This window comes from Schistocerca serialis, chromosome 11 (assembly GCF_023864345.2).
Source record: "Schistocerca serialis cubense isolate TAMUIC-IGC-003099 chromosome 11, iqSchSeri2.2, whole genome shotgun sequence".
Taxonomy (NCBI): Eukaryota; Metazoa; Arthropoda; class Insecta; order Orthoptera; family Acrididae; genus Schistocerca; species Schistocerca serialis.
In genome coordinates, this window is record NC_064648.1 from 99017864 (window position 1) to 99042982 (window position 25119).

Genomic DNA, 25119 nt, shown 5'->3' on the forward strand with positions numbered 1-25119 from the left:
CAGTGTCTTGTCTAGGTACCTCTCAAAGTATTGTCTTAATGTCTCTTTATTAGGGTCATAGGTCTCGGGGTTGCACACTTCTCTCCTTAGACTCTGTTGCTCATTCTCGGACCAGAATTCGTCCAAGAAGGCTTGTTCGAACTGTTCAGACGTAAGGCATCGCTGTTTCATAGCGGCACCCCACTTAGCTGCTCGTCCTCTCATGAGATTGGTGACGTATCTGATTTTATCGACTTCCGACCAACTACGTGGAAAAACACCGTCAAATGATCTAATTAACACAATAGGGTGGACTTTGTGCTTGTCCTCACTGGAAAATGTCTGGAAATACCCATGTCTTACAAACGTGTCATCGGCCATGCCGGTTGGCATAACTGTATTGATGTGATTTAGGTCACTTGCTACTCTAGGTGTGGTAACGTAATATTGCTCGTTGAGTGGAAAAGAAAGCGGCACATTGTAATTTTGATTTGAAATAGGTGATTCTAAAATAGGTGGTGATCTGTCTGTGTCATTAGCCATGGTTTTAGCTGTTTTGTCGTTTCCTGACGATGCGTTTGCACCTATCGCCAAACACGGCACAACATTGTCTCGTAATTTTGTCACTTCGTTTTGTATGTGTTTTGTCTCGTCTTTAACATGTGTCTTTGTTTTTGAAAGTATGTCTTCTGTAATTGTTTCAAGTTTTTTGTCCAGATAGTCATCACACAATTTACATTCATGTACAATTCTTTCGGCCATGTTGGTGTCGCTGTTTAGTGACGCGAGGTCCGCTCGATCTTCTAGTTTTTCTATCTTTTCTTTGAGATGGGTTTGTTCAAGAACTACCATAGTAAGTTGTTGGGTAATATTTCCCACTTCTTCAGTCAGCTTTTCTTGGGTGGAGCTAGCTGAAGTGTGGGCCTGAGCTAACTCTTCCACACAAGTGTTCACTTCCTGCTGCACATTAACTATTTGAGTTAACTGATTCTCACATCGGGTGTTATTGTTTTTTGTTTCATGTGTGAATGTAACCAAAGTTTCTTCCTGTTTAGTGACTCGGTTGGACAAAGTTTCAAATCTCTGGCTGAGCTTTTGAGTGGCGTTATTTAATTCTGCCATCTGTTTTGTCGTTCGTTCAAAATTTTCGGTCATAGTACGGTTTAATACGTCAAATTTTTCGTCGCTTTTATCTAGCCTTTGTTTAAAGTCCTGACCAAGTGCGTCCAGTTTTGCGTCAATTTTCTGACTAACGTCTCGTTTCATGTCTGCAAATAACTCTAATAGTCGGTCCAGTTTGTCAGTTTCCTGTGTCCGATTTCTGTCACATTGCTGAATTTGTCTCATATTCGGTTCTGACATTGATGTTAACAATGGCGCTGACGGTCTAGTCTCGCGTCCATTCCACATTTCGTCATTTAAAGTCGCCATCTGTGTATTATCACAAATGTTGCGAGTTTGAGGCAAAATCATTGCATTGATCTGTGAACTGGTCCATGGAGGGAAACGCGGACTTTCTTGTTGGTTGAAAGATGAATCTACTTCACTTAACTCATCTGCCGAAACTATCTCTACCTTACCGCGTTCCATTGTAATAGAATGTATAATCGTAAGTCAAAAAGGGAATAATATAAGTCTGATTAATAAAAATTTGACTCGAATTTAGGTTGAAATATTTTCTCGTCAATGTAAATGATTGCTCTATTGCAAACAATGATTGAGAAAGCTGCAGCAGGGCGTACAAAATTTTTCGTAACAAATGACTGTTTGGCTGTCAAATTCACGATCTTCATATGCTACAACAATACTATAATTACCACAAACTACAATAGAGATAGATAATTTTAGAAAAATCTAGAAGAAGACTACAGGATGTGTGGAAAGGGAAAAATGGATTCTGCAGTTGGCTATTGAATGCTTGAATGAAACATCATTGTGTGACTCACCATTAAATTTTCTGTCCTGCAGCGGCTGGTCAAACACTTCTGCGTAAATCGTATTCGTCAAAATATGGATTTTCTTAATATATCTCCATTGGATAATCACCAAAAGTCCTCAAAATAACAGTTTTGCATCAACATATGCCATGCAAAGAAAAACAGATTGAATTAGTTACAAAAATTCTTTACAATATTGTTGTATAATCATTTGCTTAGGTACAATAAAGTTGGTGTTTTCGTTACCCTTTAAACTTCAGGATTTTTGGTTATTCTCTGTTGGGAAAAAATACAAATTAAAGTTTCAAATTTGCTCAAAAACGACACATCCGAAAACTGCGTCCTGTCGCGGGAGCCAGTTGTATTGGTTAGTAAAAAAAATGGGAGAAGAGAGACCGTGAAAAAGGGAAAGAATGAAAGAAATTCAGATCGGACTTCGTATTACGGAAAAGCTATCGGACTTCGTTATTCGGAAAAGCTATTGTTGGGGTGGTCCTTGTGGCGTTTTTGAGCAAAAGTTAAACCAATTTTCACTACAAAAGTTATTGAAAAGAAACAGAGAATAACAGAATGTAACTGACAGGGGGAAATGGCGTAGCTTAGAGTTCATTCTTTACCAGGTTAACATGTCTTCTTTCGGGCGGCGTCCACGTCTTCAAAAATCTCCTTCATTTCAGCGTGAAAAAATCTGCTCCGAAATCTTGTAATAGTCCAGGGTTCACTAATTTATACCAAATAAAATCATCTTGATACTGTATGCAATTTAATTCACTTTGCTACTTCCATCCACCAAATTTCTTAATAACTTCCACACTGTCTACACATTACAATCAGATCAAGATTAGCCATTAAGTTTTTTACGTCAGCATCTGATCACGCCTGCCTTAAGCTTCGGCTAACAAGAGACAATTGAAACAGAATAAAAAAACAAAAAAGAGTTAACAATTTTGGTAGTTTCTCTGCCGTCGAGCGCTCATACCGCTGCGACGGGATATTTTTATCTGAGGGAACGAGTGTAGCGCGGCGAAATTCAAAGTCCCGCTACATAATGTAAAGAAAAGAAAGCAGCTACTCCCCGTACAAAGACCTGTACACACCTACAAAAGATAGTGTGATGCATCTGATGCAACAGTGACGATGTGGTGTTCCGTGAATTGCTTTCCTCAGGTTGGGAAGTCATTCGACGCCCACCTTATTCACACAATCTTGCGCCCCCAGTTTTTTGTCTTTTCTCCTCTCTGTTGAATAACTTTCAAAGAACTTCCTTTCCAGATGAAAATGCATTCCAATCGTGGCTTGTAATTTTTCCTCCTATCTTTTCTACGTAATTCTGTAGCTCTCAATTTGTTCGAGCAATCAATAATTCATGATAGGAAACACAGTCATAGCTCAGTCACTCAAAATGATTCTGAAATTTTACTTGTTAGAATGAAATCAGGCAATGATTCTTCTTCTCTGCAGGCTCGTGCTTTGCGGCAGTCTGCTAATCTGTACAAATAAAATGCCTCGTAATTTTGGGAGCGTTGTATAATCAGTCGGGAAACCTCATATCAAGCGGATATTTGGCTTTGGTGAAGTTTAACCTTCCGAAGAAGTAATGGAGCTCTTGGATTATTAAATTCAGGTTCGTATCCAGTCTTTCGGAAGTTCCCTTCTGATTAACAACTACGCAATATATCGATAAATATCATTAATTCTCAAATTTCAAATACACACCAAAAGGGGCAATCTATATATATTTCCTCTTAATCGTACGGTTCGTATCAGTTATCTTCTGTGATAAATCTCAATAATCAGATTACAGTTCATCCAAACCAAGCTCAGGCTAATTGGCACGAAGACAATCTCGGAAGCTCCCATTCTTTTTTTTCTAACAACCACCAGAGAGAGTACTACAAAGAATACTTATGCACTCATGGCATAGCTATTGTATGAACTACTTTTCGCATGGATTCTGCGAGTATGAAGATAGAAAATTAGTAAACGTCATTCAAGGGTAGAATTGTATCTGAATAATTCATCGAATGTAGAGAGATATTACAGGCTTAACAAGTTCTTCACTTCAAAACCACACGATTCCCATAGTCGCGGAGTCGAAAAGTCACTCCACCTTTGGCAGACAGTTGTAAATAGTTAAGGAGAATATATTATTGATGACTACAAGCTCTGTTATGTGTATGTGTCGTGTTTCGTCATGTTTATTAAACATATGGAAAAATCCCATAAAAGTATGCACAAACATAGTATTTAAGAAGTGTAATTTCGTGTTGTAATAACTCTGAAGGTTAGATTTGTGCAGTTTATAGCACAGTTGTAATTTTTTTGGAACGGCCAGGTTTGCAGCTCAGTAAGGTATCGGCCTCAGGTGGCGATACGTCAGTAGAGCAGCGAGCTGTGTGTTTACGTTGCTTTCTGTGCATTTATAGTCAATTGAGAAGTGAGTCCTACTTGGACTGAAAGGATGTGTGCACATTGTATACGGATGCGAGAGAAACTGCCTACAGTTTGTGAACAGCTTTTGGCCACGAGGCTCCTACCTCAGGGTGTAGCAGTGGCACAGAAACTGGTGCGTCACCCGGAGCACCTGAGGTGAACCTCGTTTCACCCGAGGGCTCTTCTGCCGCGGGACATTCTGATGAACCCGATACGCTAGATCCACCCTCACCACAGTGTGAATGGCAGGTGGTAACGTTTTTGCATCATTCGAAGTGGATAGACAGTACGGACGTTGGATGTTTACCCGTGTGAGTGAATGGGTGGCCATTCCTTCATCACAGTCCGAGCAGGCACATGCAGGTAGGGGTTTGCCAGTTATTGGAAGCTTCAATATTTCACTTTATGGAGCCCCTCAGGAAGGTAGTGTTCGGGGGGTGCAAAGAAAGCTAATGTGCACTCAGTAGGTCTGCCAGTTGGCCTCTTCAGAGATGTGGAGGAGGTGCCGCCTGCGGCTATCGAGCATGCAGGGTGCAGTCGTCTGCCAGTTGTGGCTCACGTCGGCCCTGGTGACACCTGTCATTTGGGTTCTGAGGTCAGTTTGTACAGGCAGGGTGGGACTGCTGTAATTCTCTGTACGGGAAGGTCAGAAACAGATAGTAAGTGTGCTGCACCGTAGGATGTGCTGAGGAATAATTGTTAAGAAAAATATTCCATACTTTGGGCTGTTTTTGAGCCAATTTAGGATCTAATTAGCCAATCGGGGAGGTGCATGTGCAAATTCGAGTAGCTCGCCAGAGAGACAGTGTCGCCACAAGTGTTTTTTTGTTTGGTTTCCTAAAACCAAACAAGAGAGTGATACAAAAATTGGACACGGGGCAGTGGGAAGAATCGAACCCGAGGCAAAGGCTGACAAGTCTCGTCCACGACCATCAATGGTACGAAAACAATTGACACTAATTGTGTCGGGCGGGCTGCTCGAATTTGTGTGTGCAGTGGCCTAATTGGCTAACTTCAATGCTAATTAACTCGGAAACAGTGCAGCGTATTATTTATATTTTTTTCTCAACTGTTATCTCTCAACACAACCTACACTGCAACATCCTTACAAGCTTTTCAGACTGTTTCAGACCACACAATGTACGAGGGTTGTTTGAAAAGTTCTCAGAATCGCCACAAGAGGTCAGTGCTAGTGCAACAAGTTGTACATGTGATATTCATTGGACTGGTGCCTGTTAACACGTGCCACGTCAGTGCTCTTGGAAAGAGCTGTGGCAGTGATGTCGCTCTATTGTTGTTCCCGCGTAGTGATTTGTGGAGATGGAAAAAATCGAGATTCGAGCAGTGATTAAGTACTTCGTAAGGAGAGGTATGAAAGCAAAGTACATTTGTGCCGATTTCCAGAATACACTGGGGAACTCTGCTCCTTCGTATTCAACTGTTGCCAAGTGGACAAATGAATTTAAATTTGGTCAGGCAAGCTTAGATGGTGATTTGCACAGTGGCCGGCCGAGATGTGTGACTAATCCAGAAATCACTGCAAAAGTGCACAAAATGATCACAGAGGATCGCCGATTGAAAGTGCGTGAAATTGATCACACATGCCAGATGTCATCTGAAACGGTATATCACATTGTAATTGAAGAATTATCTACAAGATGGGTACCACGACTCTTGATGCCGGATCAGAAACGCACAAGAATGGACGTATTGGAACAATGTTTGGCTCATTTTAGGAGAAACGAACAAGATTTTTTGCGCCTGTTTGTGACCACAGATGAAAATTCAGTGCACTACTGTACTCTAGAGACAAAACAACAATCAAAGCAGTGGAAGCATGCTGATTTTCCGCCACCAAAGAAAGCAAAGACAATTCCTCCGGCGGGAAAGATCGTGGCATCAGCGATCTGGGATATGAAGCGGATTCTGTTTGTGGTTATCTCCCCACTGGTGCAAACAATTACTGGAGAATTCTATGTTAACCTCCTGGACAAATTGCAACAAAAGATATGGGAAAAAAGGCCAGGTTTAGTAGCAAGGAAGAAAGTCATCTTCCATCGAGACAATGCGCACCGACACACGTGTGCCATCGCCATGGCGAAATTACACTAACTAAGGTATGAATAGTTGCCAAATCTGCCTTATTCACCTGATATGGCTCCATCAGACTTCCACCTCTTCCCAAAACAAAATTTTTCTTGGTGGACAGAGGTTTACTTAAAACAAAGAATTGATAACCAGAGTTTCAACTATTTTGCAGGCCTGGATGAAACTCATTTTCGAGATGGGATTGAGGCACTGGAACATCGATGGACTGAGTGCATTAATCTACAAGGAGACTACACTGAAAAATAAATAAATGTGTCAGCGACGTAAGTACTTTTTTTAATTCCGTTCTGACAACTTTTCAAACTACACTCGTAAAAAAAACAATATGGCTGACAAGTTGCGAACCTATCTGTTGCTGTTTGCTGATTATGCTGTGGCGTACAGGGAGGTGTTGTCGTCAAGTGACTATAGGAGGAAAGAAGATGACTTGCACAAAATTTCTAGTTAGTGTGATGAATGACAGCTAGCTCTAGATGTAAATAGAATAAAATAAGGTAAAATGGTTCAAACGCACAGGAATAATAATTCCAATGTCTTCAAATACAGTATTAGTGGGTTGCTACTTAACACAATAAGGTCAGTTAAATATATAGGAGCAACATTGCAAAAAAATACAAAATAGTTCAAGCACAATTCTAACGGGGAAGGCAAATGTATCAACTTCACTTTAATGGGAGAATTTTAGACAAGTGTTCTTATGTGTAAAGGAGGCTCCATGGGATATAGCTTTCTGTTGCTGTGTTTTTGAATGGAGCGGGAAATTAACTAATAGTGGTACAAGATACATTCTGCCTTGCACCATACGGTGGCTTATGGAGTAGATCTAGATGTGGGCTCACAAGTTCTCCTTGGGCTATGATCCATCTCATAAGGAAAGGTGAGGTTTTGGAATTGTTCTAATGTTTATCGCTCTGAAAGGTTTTGCGCACGTCACGGACATAATGAGAGTGATGAGATACAGAATTGCTGTAATTTGATTCTCCTTCTGGAGCCTTTGTAGAGTATCTATAGCTACAATTACATACTTGCTGGGCAAGCCACCAGCCAGTACATGGCAGAGTGTATGTCACACCACTTAGCCTAGACTCAGTATATATGAACCGGTGCCCTCTAGTTCACCTATTCTTCACCAAGTGCAGCAGCTCCACTTTCACCATTCAGACACTCAAATAATTATATATATTTTTAAATAATGGATGATCCTGGTTGGAATGTAACAATTTTATGAAAAGGATAGTTGCTACTCACCACATAGCGGAAATGCTGATTTGCGGATAGGCACTACAAAAAGACTGTCAGAAAGTGAGCTTTCAGCCAACAAGGCATTTGTCAGAAACACACACAACATATATGTATTTCTGACAAATGCCTTGTTGGCCGAAACCTCGCTTTGTGACAGTCTTTTTGTTGTGCCTATCTGTGAATCAGCATCTTCTCCATATGGTGTGTAGCAGCCATCTTTTTCATAATATTGTTATATGTATTTTTGTTTTCTTTACCAAATAATTAGTGTGTCGTATTAATAATTCCATTTATCCCAAACAGACATGCTGCACTTTTCAGTCTGCTGCTATTTAATAAGCAAAATCGAGACTCCTGGCTGTTACCAGCCTTCAGTTTCTCCACTCGGTTGTTCTATAATCATTGTCTCCTACTTTCACCAGAAAATGTTGGACTGGAGTATTCTGAGGTCTGTGAGAATGTCAAGATCTCTGACCTAGCGCTAGATGGCGCAATGGTTAGCACACTGAACTTACATTCGGGAGAATGACGGTTCAAACCTGCATCTGGCCACTCAGATTTTTGTTTTCTGTGGTTTCCCTAAATTGCTTCAGGCAAATTCTGGGTTCCTGTAAAAGGGCATGGCCAATTTCCTTCTCCATCCTTGACACAATCTGTGGCCTCGATGTTGATGAGACGTAAAATCTTCCTTCCTTCCTTCAAGATCTCTGCCAACTAACTCCATCCACTACATGTTGTCCAATGAAGACAAAAAAAAAAAAAAAAAAAAAAAAATACTGGAACATATAAAAAAAACGTTGCCCATGTATAAATAACACACCTTCTAGGACTACTTCCACATTTTTGTCCCTTTGCATTATCGTTGAACTACACAATACAGTTGTTTTAAATTGAAAGTAGCAAAATAACAACATGAATTACTTACAAAAGAATGGAAAAACTAGTAGAATCGACCTTCGGGATGGTCAGTTTGGATTCTGGAGAAATTTAGGAACACACAAGGCAGTGCTGATGCAGTGACTTCTCTTAGAAGATACCTTAATGAAATGTAAAGAATACATTCATAGGTTTTGGGAGTTTGGAGAAATCACATTCATAGCTTTTGGGGTTTGGGGGAAGCTTCTGATAGTGTCAACTGGAATACACACTTTGACCTTCTGAATGTAACAGGGGTAAAATACATGCAGTGAAAGTTTATTTATGACTTTTACAGAAACTAGACAGTAGTTGTAAGAATAGGCGGGTGCAAAAGGAAACCAATGTTATTCAGTCTGTACATTGAGGAAGCAGTAAAGGAAACGAAAGACAAATTAGGAGTAGGAATTAAAGTTCAGGGAGAAGAAATAAAAACTGTGAGGTTTGCCGTTGCAGAGACTGCAAAGGATTTGGTAGAGCATTTGAACGGAATGGACAGTGTCTTGAAAGGAGGATATAAGATGAACATAAACAAAAGCAAATCAAGGATAATGGAATGACTCAAAATAAATCAGATGATGCTGAGGGAATTAGATCAGGAAACAAGACATGAAACTAGTAGATGAACTTTGCTATTTGGGCAGAAAAATAAGTGTTGATGGGTGAGGTAGAGGGGATATAAAGTGTGGACTGCTAATGGCAAGGAAAGTGTTTCTGAAGAAGAGGAATTTGTCAACATGAGTTCAGAGGATAAGGAGTTAAGTATTAGGAAGTCTTTTTCTGAAGGTATTTCTTTTGGTGTGAAGCCGTATGTGCAAGTGAAACATGGACGATTAACAGTTCAGACAAGAAGAGAACAGAAGCTCTTGAAATGTGGTGTTAGAGAAGAATGCTGAAGGTTTGATGGGTAGATCACATAGCTAATGAGGAGTACTGAATAAAACTGGGGAGAAAAGAAATTTGTGGCACAACCTGACTAAAAGAAGGGATTGGTTGGTAGGACACACTCTGAGACATCAAAGGGTCATCAATTTAACATTGGAGGGAAGTGTTAGGGGTAAAAGTTGTAGAGGGAGACCAAGAGATGAATACAGGAAGTAGATTCCGAAAGATGTAGGTTGTAGTAGTTATTCAGCGATGAAGAGACTTGCATGTGATAGAGTAGTGTAGAGAGCAGTCTCCAGACTGAAGACAAAGGTGACAACACAAACAAAAGCAACCCCCCACCCCCACTCTCTCCCTCTCCCCCTCTATCTCCCCCCCCCCCCCCCCCCCTGTCTCTCTCTCTCTCTCTCTCTCTCTCTCTCTCTCTCTCTCTCTCTCTCTCTCACACACACACACACACACACACACACTGTCTTTCTCAGTTATAGATGATAAAGGTACAGAAATTTAATATCTTTAATGCATACACATACGGAGATTTCACAAAATTTGATCCTGCTGAATTCTGTACCTTCTCAGCTCAACAGCACATACTTCCAGCCTACCTACTGAAACTGAGGCATCTTCATTATCATCCATGGATTCTCAGGCTCCAGATCTGTTTTCTGTTGCATGCTTGGGAGTGCAACATGCACTAGAGAATTTGTCATAAAGCTGTGAATTTGCCATTCACAAAAAAAAAGTGTGTGTGTGTGTGTGTGTGTGTGTGTGTGTGTGTGTGTGTGTGTGTGTGTGTGCGTGTGCGCGTGTGTGTGTGTGTGTGTGTGCGTGTGCGCACGCGCGCCTGAGGCAAATAATTAGATATGCAAAAATATCAAATACGAGGGCTGTTCAGAAAGTAAGGTTACTTTTCAAATTGTGCGGGCAACATACATTCAATTATCAATGTCTCTAACTGTGTGTGTGTGTGTGTGTGTGTGTGTGTGTGTGTGTGGGTGGGTGGGTGGGTGGGGGTAAACATGTTCCAAACATATGTTCACAGTTTCAACTGTACAGCATATTTCGTTTGTTTTTGACAGATACAAATGTTGGATATGTTTTAGTGTGCTCGGCGATTTTTGATTACTATAAAATTAATGGAGCAAAAAATTCGCATCACATTTTGTGTGAAAAGTGGAATCCAGTGCTCTAAAACACTTGAAATGAAATGTTGGTAATGGCATATGATGAGTCTTAAAAAAAACAACGGGGTTTACAAGTGGTACAAGCTCTTCCAAGATGGCCAAGAAAATGCCAATGATGAACCTCGCTCTGAATGCCCCAGCACATCAGCAACACATGATGACATCGAAGCTGTGAAAAAAATTGTTTTGGAAAATCGTCGAATTACCGTAAGAGAAGTTGCCAAGGATGTTGGCATATCAGTCGGCTTGTGTCATGCAATTTTTTCGGATGTTTTGGGCATGAGACGTGTATCAGTGAGGTTTGTTCCAAAAGTTCTCAATTTTGATCAGAAGAACCATCACATAACGCTCAGGAGCTCTTGAATGATGTAAATGATGATCTTGATTTGCTCAAAAGGGCCATAACTGGTGACGAAATATGGGTTTACAGCTATGATGTGGAAACCAAAACCCACTCATCCCAGTGGAAGCATTCTGGAGAGCCAAGACCAAAAAAGTATGCCAAGTTCGATCAAATGTCAAAGTTGTGCTCACTGCCACCCCCCACCCCCACCCCCTCCAAAATTACTGTGGCATAGTGCATCATGAAGTTTTGCCTCAAGGCCATACGGTCAATTAGGAGTATTACCTTGACGTTTTGCGCCATTTGTGAGAAATGATATGCAAAAAAGTCCAAAATTGAGGAAAAATAATTCATGGCTTTTGCGTCACGATAATGCTCCTGCTCATTCAGTTGGAAAAGACCTATGAAAGAACAAAGATTTTCAATAGTTGAGGAAATAAAAACTGCATTGCTGGAAGTACTCAAGGCTGAATGAAAAAGTGCTTTTGAGAATAGTTTCGAGGATTGGAATAAGCATTGCGACTAGTGTATTGTATCTGAGGAGGGTTATTTTGAAGGGGATGACATGAAAATTGATGAATAAATAAATATTTTTTCATGAAAATATAAAGTCACCTTTCTTTTTGAACACATCTAGTATAAAGTAGTGCTTCTATTTGGCGATTTTAAGAATGCTTATGATTTCAATGGACAGAGACTCCCTCCTCAGAACTAGGAAGGACTATACAGTCGATTGGAAAACTGTTGAAGTAACTAAAGAATCTATTACAAACACAGTATCTAAAGGTAAATTTTGTTGGAACAGCTTCTAGTCCCTTCCAAGTTGTATCAAAAGTTGAGACTGTTTGTCACTACTATTTTTCAATTGTCTACTGTAAAAAGTTATAAGAGACATGAAAATAGAGGAAGTAAAGCAGAAAGTTGATAACTACAAAAAGCTGGGTAGATTGGAAGAAACACTAGATTGTTTTGCTTTGCAGGGGATCGTGCGATAATAGTTGGAGTCGTACAGACCATAAAGAAAAGGCCAGAATGTCTGCTTAGGGAGACAGCTGAAAAGCCTGGTCTTCAAATATGTTTTGAAATAACTGTATTGGAGTCGTACAGACCATAAAGAAAAGGCCAGAATGTCTGCTTAGGGAGACAGCTGAGAAGCCTGGTCTTCAAATATATTTTGAAATAACTGTATTGGTGATCAATGAAACTAACTTCTCAAGAATTCTAAAAATCAAATACAGCAACATTAAGAAAATTGGATAGGTGCTAGTAGGCCTCGCACACAGAGGGTTGCGTGCAAACTTTGTTATGTATATAGACAATCCACCCATTCTATAATTAAGAATCTTGACAATTTTTGCCTGTTATCAACATTGATACTGGCAAGATATCAGTCCCAGGGATTCCAAGATTTTCAAGAATGTTTTATTTCAGTAATATAAATGTGATAGAATAGAAAGTTGTAGTGGTTAATAAAAAAGGAAAAGAGAAGAAAAGAAAAGTTTGAAAATGTGGGAAGAAATGGTTAATAAAAAGGGGGTTTTAAAATTGTTAATGACCGTGAAAAAGGGAAAGAATGAAATGCAAATCGGACTTCGTATTACAGAAAAGTTATCGGACTTCGTGATTCGGAAAAGATATTGTTGGGGTGGTCCTTGTGGCGTTTCTGAGCAAACGTCAAACCAATTTCCCCTACAAAAATTATTGAAAGGATCAGAGAATAACAAAATGTGATTAACAGGGGGGGAGTGGTGTAGATAAGAGTTCATCCTTTACCATGTTAACGTGTCTTCTTTCATGCGGCGTCTAGGTCTTCAAAAATATCCTACTTCATTTCTGCGTGAAAAGTCTTAGCTGCTCCGAAGTCTTGCAATAAATTTTCACTGTCCAGGAATTACTAATGTATGCAAACTAAAACCATCTTGGTGTTGAATGCAATATATTTTACGTTGCAGCTTTCAACCTCCAAATTTCGTACAAACTTTCACAACACATCTGCACATCAATGAGTTTTTTCGTCTTAATCCAACCAAGACTAGCTAATAAGTTTTTTACATCTGAAATAAGCTTCGGCTCTCAAGAGACAAAAAACTGATAGAAAACAAAAAAAAAAGAGTGTTACAATTTTAGTATTTCCTCTGCCGTCGAGCACTCATACCGCTGCGACGGTATAATTTATATCTGAGGGAACGAGTGTAGCGCGGCAAAATTCAAAGTCCCGCTACAAAGTTATGGAGGAGACAGGCGACCATTATTATAATAATCAGTAGTTCTCCATTCAGGCTGACTGGGTCGCAGGGCAAAAGTGAAACATCGGGCAAGGAATGACTTTACTGCTCGTTTGACACATTTCAGAATTTATCGATCATCAGTTCTGCAGGAGTGGGCAGACCAGTCTGCGAATATTTGTCTCACGTGCAACTTGAAGTGGGGGTGGGGGCTGCTATGTAACCCAGTATACTGTAGAAATAATAAAAAGAAGACACCAATGTTTTTTCAGTCATTAAATTTCCTATTTTTTTCCATTAAAAGATTTCCCAAGATTTCCAGGCCAAAATTCCAAATTTGCCTAAGATCATTTTCGTCCTATGTGGGAACAAATTTTAGTTTACTGCTTTTCACAGCTACAAATGAAATTTGAGTTGCTACGTAACTTTTTAGTCATTACTCTTTGGTCACATTGGTCTGAAAACAAGATATGTATGAATAACACCTCATTTTTCTTTTCAAGAAGAAATTTTTGACTGTAATACATTACAACACATTTACTGCAGCTAAATTTATAATGTTTTATTGTAATGTGCAGTACATACTAACACTTTGTGGTTTACAGAACGTCTTCAGTTGAAGTGTGGGTTCTTTTTTTTTTTTTTTTTTTTTTTTTTTTTTTTTTTTTTTTTTTTTTTTTTTTTTTTTAATCCACAGCTATTTGATGTAGATTAATTTTTGAAAGCACAAAATGGTTACCAAAAGGTACTACATATAACCTTTTGCAGAAAGACTTTGTGCACATTGCCAGTAAATGAAATTTTGTTTGCTACCATTGGAGTGAGAACGAATTTGTGAATGTGCAAACAAAAAACTGTTGTGCTGAGAAGTACGTACATTACTTAATACTTTACAGACCGAGCCCGAGCGTAGCTCATGCCACATTACAGTGTTCAAAAGATCACGCGAAGTGTAGCTCAGGCCGCAATTTTCTCAATTCAGCTTACGTCTTAACTTGCCCTTGAAATCTCAAAATTAGTCAGGGAAAAATGGGGAAACTTATGGCAACCTTGATTATGCCCAGGTCTGCCAGACAATGAGATAGTGTCAAAACTAAGCGCACAGTAATAAAATAATTTTCTCGTCTCTCTCGCGGTTTTATCGAGAAAGTGAAGTGACATTTAGTAACGACGACGATGCAAACGGTGCGCATGTCCCTCAGACGGCGGACAACATCCCGCTGCGCATAATGCTGCTGCTGATGGACGAGGTGTTCGACCTGAAGCAGCGCAACCAGTGGCTGCGGCGGCGCATCGTGACGCTGCTGCGCCAGATCATCCGCACCATGTTCGGCGACATCGTCAACCGCCGCATCCTCGACTACGTGCTGCTCATGACCAGCCCGGACCAGGTGGCGGACTACCTGCGCGCCTTCAAGTGAGTGGGGAGTACTTTCCCTCTGTAAGCTGGCTTTTTATTTTAAACAAAACAGTTAGTCTAATTACCCAGCAATTCTGTAATTTTGCTCCCTCGGGCACTATAGATTTCTGTCACAGTAAAAATTATTTTGCCAGTTTAATATTTTATTTTAGCCCTTGGAAGTAGTCAGTGAAAGTCTGTGACTGTAAAAGCAGCAGTTTTGTTTGTGTAGACCATACTCGGATTCACGTTGCATCCAATCTCGGTAAAATGTGGAGCTGTCAAAAAAATTGTCTGTCATCTGTGTCGGGAGTGACCAAGTGTTGTAGATAATGTCGTGTTGACCATTTGTAGTAATACGTGGAGGTGAGCCCTCTACGCTGCTGACGAGACACAGCCAGATGTGCCGAGTTGACGTGGCCATAACCTATGCCGGAGCGACGTAATGGTGACGTATGCCGACAACTGCGAGCTGCTTGTGTGTTGTAAATGGTCACCACAAAAGCAGCCACGACACGCAATTGTTGCTGATAAATACAACAGAGTATTACAAGTAATAAAATGTTCTGCGCAATAGCGCTGTGGTCGAATGAATTCCCGTTAAAATCCAACATTTCATCCCCGTCTGTGGAGGACATTTTTGAGGGAGATTGTAGATTTTTTGGGTGTCCAAATTCACTCCCTGCCTCGCTAGTGACTGGAAAAAAATTCTGTTTGCATCTGTCTCCTTGCAATGGCGTGACGTCACACGTTTTGAATATCCGAACGGAACTGGCTGTTGTTGACTGTTCTCTTCTGCTGTTGCTGTTACCCATGGAAGAAGACTGGTACACATCTTCCTCAGCACCAGAACCCAGATATCATTTAATTTCACGCCCTCCGCCTTCCTATTGAAATTCCTGGGTGTTTTACAATCTCTATGGTCTCTCTGTATAACCTTTTGTGGTATTCACTTGTGGCTGTGAGTACTTGAGTCATATCAAAATGAATGTGGTGGTCTCACGACCACAAAACCTGTTCCAAAACAGCTGATCTGTCTATCTCCCCTCTTGCACAGTTGCCCCTGTGCTCTTCTAGTTGTTTCTTTGAACATTGTTTTTGTAATACCCACATATTCCTCCCCACAACTACACGGAATCCTATAAATTCTTGCTTTTTTCAGTGGTTTGTGAGCATCCTTCGCTGATTTTGGATGCTCCTGTATCTTCTGGGTGGGTTTGTAGATTACCATAATGTTCAATGTTTTCAAAATTTTTCCTATGCGGTCAGTAACATCCTTTCGAATTCACAAGCGCCTGTGCGTCACTGTGATGATCAAGTATTCTGTCAAAAGCTCAAAGTCATGTCTGGCTTTGATGTGCTGAGTAAACCAAAAATGTTATAGATGTGGACATCGATGCATGAAATTTTGATCTTCACAGTTTTGTTCATTGACAAAATAACATATGCACCTGCCACTCAGGAATTTCCTTTATTTATTCCCTGCACTATGCATTTTGGGAAATAATTCCCATTATCAAGTGTGAACTTAATGTATTATATCAATATTGATCAGCCAGAAAATCATAAGCAACTGCCTAACAACCAGATGTCACTTTGGCGTGGATAAGAGCGGGGATGCATCATGGCATGGAAGCAATGAAGTCTTCATAGTTTGCTGGAGGTAGCTGGTACCACCACTGCACACGAAGGTCACCTGATTCCCATAAATTCTGGGGAGGGGGCCAATGAGCTCTGATGTCACGTTCAATCACAACCCGGATGAGTTTGATCGGGTTCATATCAGGTGAGCTGGGGGAGGGGGGGGGGGGGGGGGGCAGCACATCAACTGGACCTCGCCACTGTGTTCCTTGAACTACTCCGTGCTGCTTTCATTGAAAAATGCCACTGCTGTCAGGAAACATGTTTCATTGAGTGATGTAAATGGTTTACAACCAGTGTACAATACTTCTTGGCCATCACAGTACCTTGTGCAAGCTCCACTGGACCCACGGATGCTCACGTGAATGAGCATAACGGAGCCGCTGCCAGTTTGCCTCTGTCCTGCTGTACAGGAGTTGTTCCTGTGGAAGGCAACAGATTTGCGCCCTCCCATCAGCACAATCAAGAAGTTTGTGGGATTTATCAGACCGTGTAACACTGTGCACCAACATCCAATGCCAGTGGCCACATGCACACTTCAGGCCCATTTGCCAGTGTCGTGGTGTTAACATCGACACATGCACGGGTTGTCGGCTGTGGAGGCCCATCATTAGGAGAGTTCGGTGCACTGTGTGTTCACACTCTGCACAGCATTAAAGTCTGATGTTAGTTCTGCCACTGTTTGCTGCCTGTCCTGTTTTACCGATCTGCCCAGCCTACGATGTCCGACATCTGCAATGAGGGGTGGTTGCCCAACCCCACGACCTCTGGACGTGGCTTCACCTTGGTTTTGCCAGTGTTGAAAACACCACATTTCTGAAATGCTCATCCCAAACCTTCTGGGCCATAACATTGTGCCCTCAGTCAAAGTCAGATAGATTGCACGCATTCTCCACATACAGCATGCTCTCTGAAACTACATGCCAAGTGACGCTGCTATCACCTGGATGTGTTTATATCAATAGTAGGTCAGTGGTAAATTTTTTTGACGTGGGATTCGTACACTGCCTTAAAGATGGGAGAAAGTGGTGGCCGGTGATGAAAAATACTGGGTGATCAAAAAGTCAGTATAAATTTGAAAACTGCATAAATCACGGAATAATGTAGATAGAGGGGTACAAATTGACACACGTGCTTGGAATGACACGGGGTTTTATTAGAACCAAAACAATACAAAAGTTCAAAAAATGTCCGACAGATGGCGCTTCATCTGATCAGAATAGCAATAATTAGCATAACAAAGTAATACATGGCAAAGATGATGTTCTTTACAGGTAATGCTCAATATGTCCAGCATCATTCCTCAACAATAGCTGTAGCCGAGGAATAATGTTGTGAACAGCACTGTAAAGCACGTCTGGAGTTACGGTGAGGCTTTGGCGCCGGATGTTGTCATTCAGCATCCCTTGAGATGTCGGTCGATCACGATACACTCACGACTTCAGGTACCCCAAAGCCAGTAATCGCACAGACAGAGGTCTGGGGACCAGGGAGACCAAGCGTGACGAAAGTGGCTGCTGCTGAGCACACGATCATCACCAAATGACAAGCGCAAGCGATCTTTCATGCGTCTAGCAGTGTGGGGTGGTTCTTATAAATCACCATGTCATTCCAAGCATGTGTGTCAATTTTTACCCCTCTATCTACATTATTCCGTTGTTTATTAAGTTTTCAAATTTATACTGGTTTTTTTGATCACCCGGTACTTTGAATGATACATATGTAACCAATTTATTTCATTAAAGCCTCAAATGTTGGGGAAACAAAGTTGTACACCTTGTAGGATAATCCAAAAATGAAGCAGGGAGTGTATATACAGAACTGCACAAACATGTTGTGTAGTAGGTAGTACACTACATAAATGGTGAAAATAATACATCATTTACATTTTGCTTCATCATGTCAGTTTTCAAAATCCTCGATCATGCGTAAATGTCATCATCAAAAAGAAGGCTTTTCACTTAGTATATTCATACTATTTAGCAGTGTATCATATTATTGTATAATGACATGTTACACTTTTATTGCAAGCATTTTAATTACTGTGCAATTTATTATTATATATACATATATTTTTACGTATTTACATTCCCTATATTAGGGCTCGGCAAGAAAAAATACAGTGTACGTATGAGGTAGTGTCTCGTGGTGTATTGTCCAGTTTAGTTGTGCTGCACTGTTGTCAGTATTATGGGCGAGTATTTTGCCCGGTCTGTGTTTTTTCATAAGTTGCGATGTACACATAAAGAAAGTAATGTGTCGGAGTTCTGCTGCCATATTCTGTGTAGATACCAAAGTTTGCATGAGACCTTTTGAACAGATAACATGTGTGTTTTTATGCAACTCCATTACAAATAAATTTTTCCCATACAGTCTCCTTGCATCTCACACAATCACCTAGAAACCTGTGTGTTGTCAATGGACATAAAAAGATTTTAAGATAGGAAGCTCACAATATCACCACAGGAATGTGCTCTCTCTGATTAGCACACAGACAGTCTGACTTGTGAAAGAATTTATGCACAAAAAGCCTCTGTTCACATGTAAATGGCGAATCGAGACATTGATTTGTAGCGATTTATGTGAAGGGTGTTAACATTGGCAATATTTCACACAATTTACATCATTTCACAATGTACAGGGGTAAACAATCATTTGATGTTACTGTATTTCTACAGTGAAAGGCCTATTCTTGATGATGACATGTATATGTGTTGGAGAATTTTAATGTCGGACGTGCTGAAGCAAAATGTAAGTGATATATTATTTTCACAATTTTTGTAATGTACTAGAGTCTACACGACATATTTGTACAGCTCTGTATATACACTCTGTGCTTCATTTTAGTATTCTTTTAGCTTCTGCAGTACTGCTTGAAAATTGTCCAAAGGCTGAAATTGCAGTCCTTTCTACAGTGAACAGCAAATATGACGTCCTTTAAGAGAAAAATACGTGGGTATTTATCTCATTTAGGTGTCACTTTCACCTGTGTAACACTCATATTCTCCACTACTCCACAACTCAGGAACAGCTTTGTGCCGACTGATGAAATTCAAAGTGTGCATCACCATGCTTGAAGTTCTGGCTGAGGCAGAATACTATGAACGCTATTCTGTATCGTCTAATGCAGACAAAGGAAATCCAATACCAACCAGTGAGATTGGAGAATCTATGAAGGAGATGAAAAATGGAAAGGCAATGGGAATTTATGAGATTCCTGTGGAACTGTTAAAGTCATTGGAGAAAGAATGACAGGAAAATGGCCAGAGGACTTTACAGAAAGTATCTTAATACCTATAGAAAAGAAAAAGAACAGCAAAAAGTGTGAGGAACATAGAACAGTGAGCCTGATATCTCATGCAGCCAAAGTCTTGCTGAGGACACTCAACAGAAAGCTATATGGAAAGCTGAATTGCGTAATAAGAAATGAACAATTTGGTTTCAGGCAAGGAGTGGGAACTAGAGATGCCATTGGGCTGCTGAGAGTGATAGGGGAGAGGTACTTGGAGAAGAAAAGGTAGGTGTATGTTGTGTTCATTGATTTTGAGAAGGCTTTTGACTGTGTCAGATGGGACAAACTGATGGAAATCTTAAGGAAATGTGGAGTTGACTGGAGGGATGGACGGCTAATTAGAAATTTATATTTGAACCAGAGAGCAAGAGTAAGAATAGGTGGTGTGATGAGTGAAGAAATGGAACTGGGAAGAGGTGTAAGACAAGTTTGTTATTTATCACCAACACTGTTCAATATACATCTGGAGGAAATTATTAGTGAAAGTTTTGATGGAAGGAGGGGAGTTTGTATAGGGGGTCGGAGAGTAGAGTGTATAAGATTTGCAGACGACATGGTTGTGATGGCAGAGTGTGCAACAGACATGGAACAAATGTTAGATGATCTAAACACAAAATTAGAAGAATATGTAATTAAGATTAAGAAGAAGAAAATGGTAATTGGAGGAAAGGGGAGGAAATGCTGCATGAAAATAGAGGGAGATGAAATAGAGCAAGTGAATAACTTCAATTACTTGGGAAGTGTAATAATGGATGATATGTATTGCTCATCAGAAATTAGGAAAATAATTGAAATGGCAAAAGAAGGATTCAAGAGGAAACAGAAATTACTTTGTGGACCACTAAACAAAGATCTGAGGAAAAGACTTGCCAAATGTTACCTCCGGAGTGTTGCACTATATGGTGCAGAGACCTGGACATTGAGGAAAGAAGATTGGAGGCACTAGAGATGTGGATATGAAGAACAATGGAATAAGTGAAATGGGAAGACCGAGTAAGGAATGAAGAACTATTAAGAAGAGTTGGAGAAGAAAGAAACATGCTGAAAGTTATCAGAAAGAGAACTGGATTGGACATTGTTTAAGGAGGGACTGTTTATTGAAGGAAGCAATAGAAGGAATGGTGTGGGGGGAAAGGGGGAAGAAGTAAAAGAAGATATCAAATGCTGGACAGTATCAAAGGAGGCAAATATTCAAAAATGAAAAGACTGGCTATGGACAGACAAAAGTGGAAGAGGCTTAACCCGTGACAAGACCTGCTGTAAGGCAGAATACTATACTATTACTAATGCAGACAAAGGAGCAGTACTTTGATTTTTTATAGTGACAGCTTTCAGTTTTAGAATGCAGCTTACATTCTTGTTTTATTTTTGCATTTCCTTTAACTTGAGCTATCACATGATGACATCAGTTATGGCCAGTGTCACCAGTCCAGATTATAAGTGCTCCCACTAGACTATTCTGTCATTGGCTCTGCTGTCTCATGTGCTATGATAAATGTGCAAAATAACATCATTTTTTCCGTAAACAAAGCTGCACAATTAACGTATAAGGTTGTCACATAAGTTTGTAGCATTTTTGTTTTCCATGTTGGTATTCCAGTTGCTATGGCTTTATTTATCGGCTGTCATGTTTTATAATAGGCTTTCAAAAAGAAACGAGCCAGAGTCATAATTACAGAAACCAGTACCTGTATGGTAGAAATATTGTCTCTGGCTGTTCAGACAATTTTCCCACTGTGACACAAGGCGGTGAATGGCTGTCTCATAAAATTCCTGGGGTAGCGATGTTAACCAGTTCCGCACTTGCAGCCGGATGTCGTCGTGCGAGGTGAATCATTTGCCCCTCAGAGCCTTTTTAAGGGGATCAAAAATGGTGCAATCACAGGGAGAGAGGTCCAGACTGTACGGAGGGTGGCCGAGAACCTCCCATTTGAATTTCTGCAGGAGTGCCGCGACTGTGTCGGCTGTACGAGGCTTTGCATTGTCGTGGAGCAGAAAGATCCCACGGGTGAGATTGCCTGGTCGTTTTGATTTGATCACTCGGTGAAAGTTGGTCAGGGTTTGCGAGTAATGCTGGGCATTCACTGGTGTCCTGTGCTGCAGAAAGTGAATCAGAAGGGGGCCATCTTGTTCAAAGAAGAATGTCAGCATAACCTTTCCTGCACTTGTGTGGATGGGCTTGGCTTTTTTCCGTGGTGGTGACCCTGGATGCTTACACTGGAGACTTTGTCTTTTGCTTCCGGTTCGAAGTGACGACACCGTGACTCGTGTCGAAGACCGTGTGTCACCTGTCGGGCACACACTTTGCGCGTTTGTAGTCATTTCTTCACGACGGTGTGAACACTTCCGATGCTCCGTCCGAACGTGGCTGCTACGGCTTTCACTCCGCCACTCGGTGGTCCTAGGAATGATTGCATCCACCAGCTGGACGATGTAATCGGTAATACAGTGTGGTGCTCCAGACCACGCATCATCGGCTAGCGACACCCGTTCTTCCCTCGAGCACTTGGGCCGAGCCTTGCCCCTCACGAGGGACGTGCAGTGTTCACCGTACATTTGTGACATTCGTTGATCAGTGTCTGTTCCTCCTCCTCCTTTCGCTGTCAGAAAATGAACGACGCCCCTCTGCTCTTCTGTTGGTGCCTCCGTGTCACTGTGTGCAATGCAACTGGCAGCATTGGACGATTTATACGTGCTGCTGCTAGCTCTGTATAGTCATGTGATGTGCAGACGTGCCCTCTAGTGACGGGCTGTGAACTTCCACGCTCTGTTCAGAACCTCTCCTCGTTACACACGTCACAATACTACCCTCCTGTCACCCGTTCGCTCAATCCAGACTCCGGCTCGTATCTTTTGAAATGTCCCTTATATTTGTAGTTCACTGTTGCTGCTTGAGGGCACATATTGTCATTTTGTGATTTGAAGATCATGAGTGGAGCTGTGGATGATAGAAAATGGAGTTCCAAGTATAGAAATCAGAACATTTCCAGCGTATTCTTACGTGAAGAGTTCAATGCAGGGTGACTGCAGTGGGGGCAGCCAGAAATATTTGCAGCATATATGCGAATAATGCCATTGGACAGAACATGGAAAGAAAATGGTTTTCTCACTTAAGGAAGGTTGTTTTGACATTAGTGACTCTCCATGTTCAGGTAGACCTTTGGGGTTTAATGCTAATCTTTTAAACACATTAATGCACAGTGATCCATTTTGGTGTACTTGAGAACTGGCAAATGTGATGAACTGTGATCATTCCACCGTTGTGTGACATTTGTACGCAATGCTTAAGGTTCAAAAATTGTGTGTTTAGGTAGTGCACACACTAAGCCAGAATCACAAAAATCAGCAGGTGGCCATATGTGCATCTCTGCTTGATTGTCATCAGTTGGCTCATGAACAACAATGACCATTCTCATCATGTATCATTACTGGTGAAGAGAGAGACACATTTATGCTAACAAAAATGGTTCAAATGACTCTGACCACTATGGAACTTAACTACTGAGGTCATCAGTCCCCTAGAATTTAGAACTACTTAAACCTAACTAACCTAAGGACATCACACACATCCATGCCCGAGGCAGGATTCGAACCTGCAACCGTAGCAGTCGCACAGTTCCAGACTGTAGCGCCTAGAACCGCTAGGCCACCCAAGCCGGCTTCATGCTAACATAATGAAAAGAAAGGAATAGTCATGCCCAGACAGAGCAGCAACTCCCCATACAAAGACCGATGTGCATCCACAAAAGATAGCGGTATGCTTCTTGTGTAAGGGTGATGATGTACTACGAATTGCTTCGGCGAAGTGTAACAATCACTGCTGACACTTGTTGCTAATGGCTGAGATGTCTTGCAGACACAAACCAAGGACAATGACCGTGAAGACTATGCAAAATGATGCTACTCCACAATAACGGGTGCACACATTCTGCTAGACTGACACCAACACAACTCCTATATAGTGTTTTTAAGTCATTTCCCACCTACCTTCTTCACCTGATCTAGCACCCTCAGTTTTTCGCCTTTTCCGCTCTCTATCGAACAAAGGTCAAGAATCTCCTTTCCGGCTGAAAATGTACTCCAAATGTGGCTCTGTGTGTTCTTCACCTCGGAGCGAAGTGATTTCTACAATCTCTGTATTCAAAAGTTACCACAACATTGGCAAACTGTTGTAAATAGTGGAGGAGAACATTTTGTTGTTGACTAGATTCTCTGTTATGTGTATCTGTTGTGTTAGTAAACGTATGGAAGAATACTACAACAGATGCACCAACCCAATATGTTATTTACATAATGGTATCATGAAACTTCCAAAAGCTGCTTAATGCATATTCATTTACTGACAACGAGTTTCAATCAGGAGACTATCTTCATATTGCGGATACTATTACATCAGGTTAAAGGAAGATTCCTTGGCGTCAAGTGCATAATTGTTATAAGTTATGGTATCTTGTCACTTATACGTGTGGCCACTGTGTTATACTACTTTTGCTATTAGCCACTAACTGCACAAATTGACAGTCCTTTGCAGTATTCAGCTTAATGTCTCACAAATGTTGCAAACTCAGGTTTCTGATATGACTTTGCTGAGACAGTAATGTGAATAGTACAAAATAATGTCAATTTGTGCACTTAGTGAGCACTGCTCGTGGCCTCGCGGTAGCGTTCTCGCTTCCTGAGCACAGGGTCCCGGGTTCGATTCCCGGCGGGGTCAGGGATTTTTCCTGTCTCGAGATGAGTGGGTGTTGTTGTGTCGTCTTCATCATCATCATCATCATCATTATCATTCATCCCCATTATGATCAGAGGAAAATTATGGCAAACCACCTCCACTAGGACCTTGCCTAGTACGGCAGTGCGGGTCTCGGGCATCGTTCCCCTACACTCCGTCACAGAGTTTGGGACTTCATCATCATCATCATAATCATCATCATCAACAGTGAGAAATAGAAAAAAATGCATAAGATAGTGGTTGCATGTATAAGTGGTGGTGGTGGTGGTGGTGGTGGTGATGCTGAAGAACAAGAAGAAATGAGGAGGACAACACACACACACCCAGTCCCCGGACAGAGAAAATCTCCAACCTGGCCAGGAACCCCGTGATCCAGAGGTAGCAACGCTAGGCTCTAGACCACGAGCTGCGGACATGGATAAATGATGTGCTGCAATTTGAAAGGTACCTGTCGGATCTTTCATTTTCTCCCCACCTATTTTATCTTTTTCAAGATGTATAAATATTTTACAACTATCTCCGAGATATTAAGTCAGCCAGCTTGAATACTTTCCAATTCTGAGAGGTTCGTAAACTCTTTGCACAACCACTGTATTGGAAAGCTTGTATTTGGCGAGCCATTGGCCTTCAGCCAGTCACATGCTCTGACAGTAGAGTATCCATTTGCTTCTTGCTCAAAAAAGATGCTTGCCATTACAGTGGAATTGCTTTTACTGTAGAGTTGTACACAATTTCTTGGAGTGATGAGATGTGCTTTGTATCGGAACCATATTTTGAGGAATCTGCTGTTCTGATGAAATTTT

General features: G+C 41.0%; 1 protein-coding gene across 3 annotated transcripts in view; it reads left to right on the plus strand.

Moving 5' to 3' along the window:
- Positions 1 to 25119, plus strand: part of LOC126426732 (sorting nexin-13-like) — a 399890-nt gene that overhangs the window by 324612 nt on the left and 50159 nt on the right. For all 3 annotated transcript variants that reach the window (XM_050088694.1, XM_050088696.1, XM_050088695.1), the window contains one exon: positions 14455 to 14669. In XM_050088694.1, coding sequence (XP_049944651.1) covers positions 14455 to 14669 — 215 coding nt within the window. The remainder of the gene's footprint in view (positions 1 to 14454; positions 14670 to 25119) is intronic.